At 45.1% G+C, this 6079-nt stretch overlaps 1 protein-coding gene across 1 annotated transcript; it reads left to right on the plus strand.

The window, feature by feature from the left end:
- Positions 1-1011: 1011 nt before the first annotated feature.
- LOC121307975 (forkhead box protein H1-like) lies at positions 1012-4222 on the plus strand. Its single transcript, XM_041240259.1, has 3 exons — positions 1012-1560; positions 2673-2777; positions 3194-4222. The coding sequence occupies exons 1-3, from the start codon at positions 1012-1014 to the stop codon at positions 4220-4222; spliced, it is 1683 nt and encodes a 560-aa protein (XP_041096193.1).
- Positions 4223-6079: the final 1857 nt, after the last annotated feature.

Raw genomic sequence — 6079 nt, forward strand, 5'->3', positions numbered from 1 at the left:
TTTTCATGCATTGTCCAATACACAACGTGAAGGCGCGGACTGTTCAGCACAGTAATGCAGCCCTTTACAATGCAGTGACGTGTCAAACATATCAATGCGTTTAGTTATTTTAAAGAGAAACGAATCAATTTAGGACTTATCAACAGATTAGTCGCCTGTATTTAGAATGGTCTGTAATGTATCGTGGCTTTAACACTACGAAGCCACATCTTCTATAGAAACTGTCGTGCAGAGTAAATTAGTTGTCATGCGCACATAAGGCGAATTCAATGTGTACATGTTATGAACGAATGAAGAGGTTTGTGTATTCTTTTTAAAAACGGAAACTGCAGCCTATTTATAATTGTACACATTGTTTTTTGCTTTCGTTATTTTGCGTCTTGTGTTTAAAAATGTGTCGCCTGAAAAGTGCTTTTATATTTGATTGGAAGTTGTATAAATGTCTTGGGGATTCAGATTTCGTATTTTTCAAACGGACAAATGCATAATTCCGAACTGAGTTATTCAGTCACCGTTCCCATTAAAGAAATACCCACCCAGCTTCTATGATAAAACACGTTTATTGCCTCCTCTTTATAAAATGCATCATTTTAAATGTGGGAAGCTGGCATGGTTGCCCCTGCAAGGCTACAGGCTCTGGTACCAGCAGGGAGTAGCTCCTGGTGTTCCAAGCACAGTACATACTGGGGTTCTGGCTTTCTGTTGTGTGCGGATAATGTTTCTCAGTCTGTGTGAAATTAGTGTTTCTTGATGCATGTTGTTTTTTGGGGGGTGTAGGTAGTGGACACAAGCTTGTAGCGCAACCCCCAGAGCGCAAGACCCCCCGTGGTGACACCTCATTCATCGAAAGAGATAGCCTTCTATTCTCTCTCTGATTACACTACAGGATTAACATGAAACAGTTAATTGTTTGCTCTACAAATAGCATCCACTGGTGCCAGCAGTCTGACAAAGTTCAGGACAGTCCTGCATGATCCAGAAGAGGGGAGAGAGAGAGAGCAACAAATCAACATGACAAAACACTGGGGGGGCAGCAACCTCCTGCATGGGCAACCTACCCTCGCCTACCTGCCCTCGCCCTGCTACAGCCCCGGAACCGTCTCTGAACTTCAACTTGAGTGGCCACCACCACCGCCCCAGCACCACCACAACTCCAGCTCGGCGCACATTGACTACTTCAGAGCTGCCGTCGCGGCCAGGTACATTTTTGGGTTGAATTCCCCTCCTCCGTGGACCGCTTATGGTAGACCCTGGCCGGCGGTTCTCCGGCCAGCGAAGGCAGCGGAATCTAAATCCATCATGGACAAGATCTTGCAGCAGGAAACCAACACCAATATGACCGTCCCAGTCCATCAGAACAAGGGCGCACCCGAAAAAGAGATGCGTAAGAACGGGTACGAGGCAAATGGACATAGCGAGGACGAGGATAAGAAATGGGTAGAGGACAGAAGCGGAAAAAAGAAAAACTACCAGCGCTACCCCAAACCTCCGTACTCCTACCTAGCCATGATAGCCATGGTCATCCAGAATTCCCAGGAGAAGAAGCTGACCTTGTCTCAGGTAAGGTGACGCCCAGCTTTAGGAAGTCATAACCTGGATCTATTAAGGCAGTGTTGGGTTGAATGAAACCCATGTCCCGTTTAAGAATCTTTTCATGGTCTAGTTGTGATCACTGCATGCCATGGCTCTTCAGATTAATACTGTAGTCTGTGCACGCCAGTGTAGCACCATGATACCATGGTGATTCTACGCATACAAGTAGATCCATAAAACCCATTATTATACAATTATTTAAAAAAAAATACGTTTAGACTTTTTTTTTGCTATGTGCGTGTTGTTTTTGTTTTTAAATCGAGAGCGCGTGTGTTAAGCTTTCTGTTGCTATCGTTTCTGTGACCTCTTGGTTTTAATCGTACAATACAGATGCATTCAGCAATTTGTTATCTCTCGAATTTTCACTTTCAATACGAAGCAATGTGTAGTTAACATACCACAAGGAACTGCAATCGATCTGGTGCACATTTTAATTAGATAACGCTACTCTAATTACTGTAAAATCGTCTCGGTTAGGGACACTGCGGTTAATAATATGAAAGGTATTGAATAAATCTAGTTTCATTAGGAGTAATTGACTTCCATTTATTTTATTAAATCCTCAGTCAGTTGGAGTTTGGAGCGTTTTAATCCTAGCAGTCAATTACCTCCAGTCTTGTAGCGACCCCTTTAGGCATACTGAGAGTACTGTAATCACACAGACGCACGAATCTGCTAAATAAACAAATAATAAAATTAACTGGAGAAACAGGGGCACCCCTTCAAATGTACCCTCCAATATCAATCGTTATCATTCATAACTATTACACTTGATAGTGCAAAATTTTGTGAAATACTTATACTTTAGTTCTACAACAAACATTTTGACTAGAAGTCCCTTATTTTTTTATTTTTTTAATTGAAGACCCTGAAAGACTGTTAATGTTTCTCTTTTGAACTTTTTTTTTACTATTTCTAAATGCAGCACTATTGAGTTTAGTAGATGGATGATGGCAGACCGTGTTTGAAGTTGTGCCCCTGTTTATCTGGTTAGATGGATTCTCAGTAGTAACGTCAGTGGACAGCATATTGGATTGCCAGCACTCGTTTCATGAAGCTCTGGTGTGTTTCATCTTCAGATCCTGAAGGAGATCAGCACCCTCTTCCCGTTCTTCAAGGGGAATTACAAGGGCTGGCGGGACTCTGTGCGGCACAACCTCTCCTCCTACGACTGCTTCGTCAAGGTGAGACCACGGGTTCAAGGGTACAAGCCCCATGTTTCCAGAAGTGCAGCTGCACACTGCTTCTTTCTCCAGCAGCAGATGTGTATGTCTTGTTACGGTTGTGTGCGGCTGACCCTGCCTTGTATTGTATAAGAGCACATGGGGTGGGAAGAGGACTGCAAAGTGAAGCTGATACACTTGTATACAATCAGAACTGCACATAAACCATGTTTTAATTCAAATAAAAGCATACAATTCAGAGTAAATGCTGTTATCCACATCTTTTTAGAATGCATCTACTGCTCTGTTCTGAAATCTGGCATTTCAGATTGCCTTGAAGAGTTGTTCATGATTTATAATAGATTAATTATTTTTAGCAGGTAGTTGTCTCTGTGGCCATGCTGAATTATGTGTTGAGTCCTGTCTTTGTCACCCAGGTCCTGAAGGATCCTGGCAAGCCCCAGGGGAAAGGAAACTTCTGGGCAGTGGATGTGTCGCGCGTCCCCTTGGATCTGCTGAAGCGGCAGAACACGGCGGTGTCACGACAGGAGGAGACTGTCTTCGCGCAGGACCTGGCACCCTACATCTTGCAAGGGCGGCCCTGCGGACAGGATCAGCTCCAGCTCGGGGACTCCACTCCCCCCAGCGAGCCGGCCCCCGCCACCCGCCTCGTCTCCGAAGACCCGTGCCGCCCCAAACTGGACTCGTCCTTCGCCATCGACTCCCTGCTCCACAGCTTCAAGCCTGGTGCTGGAGAGAAGCTGGGTGAACACTGCAAGCAGGGGGAACAGAGACTCCCGGAGCAGGGGGGCTGGGAGCCGAGACCCTTCTTCCACGACTCTGAGCCCTTCCCCCGGCCTCAGTCCAGCATGGGCTACTCCTCCTCTGAGTCCCGCGGCCTCTGTTACTCCTCACGGAGCACTTCCGGCAGCTCGGTCAGCCCTGCTTCCTCCTCATCTTCCTTGGAAGACTCTAGCTGGAGGAGCGGGCTGATGGCACACAAGCGCCCCAGGCCGCTACCAGCGGGTGGAGAGGGGTCCGATTCGGATAGCTACGAGGACTGTCCCACGCCTCTGAAGTCAGCTAAGAGGACCTCCGCCCCATGGGAGCTGCCTACATCCTACACCAAATACGCACCTCCCAATGCTGTGGCTCCTCCCAGCATGCGCTTCCCCAGCAGCCCTTTTGTGCAGCTGGGGGGCCTGCCCTTCTACAACTACCGGCCCTCTCCTGCTGCAGCCTACGTGGGCCCTGCTTACTGGTCCTTCCTGCCCAGACCTGATGTCCCTCTGCAGGCCTGCCACCACCGGCAGCCCCCTGTCCTCATGGATCTAGATCACCTCCTCCAGTCTGTGCCCCCCAACAAGAGTGTGTATGATGCACTGGTGCCTGAGATGCCTGCCCCTCCACCAGGGCAGTACATAGTCCAGAACTCTGGGGGTATTGGGCGGTACCCCCCTTACTGAGCGAGTGTTGTGTGGGAAAATGGTTTTAAACGTGTGTGTGTGTGTGTGTATGTATATAGAATTTACAGGGTTTTGGAAAGCTTGTCCTTGCTGGATGGAAGAAAGAGGCTCTATATTTGGACACTGTGGAGCAGGGCAGTACTTTTTGAATAAGATTGTATCCCTCCCCCACCTCTCCACACAAGGGTTACTCATTCACAATGAATTACAGAAGAGTTCCCAAGCCAGGGGGTTATTTGTATACAGCGGAAGGGAAGCTTTTTAGCAGCAATGCTGACTGTCTAGGGGAGAGTAAATATGTGTTCAGGGTGACTCTTCAGCTATGAATTATTGAAGAGCCCCACTTTCCCCAGCAATTGTAAAGAGATCCTGCTGGAAGTAGAGTCCCAGCCGGGAGCTGAGATCACTACTAAAGAGCTGGAACAGTTTGCCAGTGTTGGCATGTTCTTTTGCACTTTCTCAAAACCGGTTTACCCTCCCCGTTTTCAAATAGGTGCCCAGTATGTTTAGGGTTGTTGGTGCTGGATTGAGAATGCATGATGCTTCCATTTAGATGCATTATTGTGGTCTACACACAAGCCCATTGTTTGTGATCCACAGTGAGAACCTGCGGCCAGTTCCATAAAACACATTGAGTTAAGTTTCCCCCTTTAGTAGTTTTACTGAAGTAGGGTGTTGCAGAAAGCAACTTGGCACAAATAAGTCCTTACCTTTTTATATCCTTGCATGGCAACAGTTGTACTTCATGTGTCTAATGCATCTGTCTCCTGACATCTATTGAGTCAAGGGGCTGAGAGGAAGTTTAGTTGTCTGTTTGCCCTCATGTCCCAGAGCGAGGGTCGGGTTATTTCCACTGATGTTTCAGCTGCATAGTCTTCAGGAATGGCACAGAAGTGAGCATGGCCGGCTAACCATTCTCAGTCTTGCCTTTTTTCAGAGTGTTTTTTTTTTTTTTAAACCAATCAGCTGAAATGTGAATTTGCTAACGTATTTATATTGCTTTATAATCCAGATGAAGCTTGGAATAGACCTGCCCTTCCTCATTCTCTTGCCTGTAAGCAGACAGTAGCCTACCTCTTGCATTCTTTTAGAGCATAAAAGGAGCAGAAGCCATGATTGGATTTCTCTGTCTGCCAATCTGCTTTGCTTATTACCCAAGTTTGGCTTTGCTCCACTGCTAGGGAGTTACGTTATGATTGGTTCAGTTGTCCTGCTTTTATTAAGTGCTTCAAAAATAGTCAACTGTAGATGTCGTTTAATCCCTTTACTCTCGTTCTTTATTACGCCTTGGTTACCATCTACTGCATGCAATGATCTATGAACCAATTCAAACCATGGCCTGTACCTAATGTAATCACTGTTTTAAGATGATTTTAAAGTTAAATTAATATTTTTAATAAATTGTTTTTTTTTTTTTACTGACAATTAAAACTGGGAGCATCGCCCCAAATGTTTTATTTTGAGGAATGCCTTTTTTAAAATTTCATTTGGCAAAACAATTTCATATGTATATTATGTATTTCTCAAACCTGCAGATTAGCAGTCCTGTGTATCTGTTGTCTTTTTTAAAATAGGCTGGAATGTGCAATTTTGTGAAACTGTAAATAATTCTGTGCTGCTGCTGCAAAAGGTAAATTGTACACCTCCTGCATGGGGGGGAAAAAAATAAAACAGGGTATTTTTGATAATTAAAAAAAAAAAGTAAATCAATTTGGAGTTGCTGTTCATTTATTGAAAGGCCTGGAAAGCAAATCTGTCTCATGTTCTTCACATGGGCACTCATTGTGAAATCATTAAAATTCCTGGAAAATCACTTATATATATATAAATGCTGTTGTCCATTCCTGTTAGCAAGGT

This window comes from Polyodon spathula, chromosome 3, assembly GCF_017654505.1.
Source record: "Polyodon spathula isolate WHYD16114869_AA chromosome 3, ASM1765450v1, whole genome shotgun sequence".
NCBI lineage: Eukaryota > Metazoa > Chordata > Actinopteri > Acipenseriformes > Polyodontidae > Polyodon > Polyodon spathula.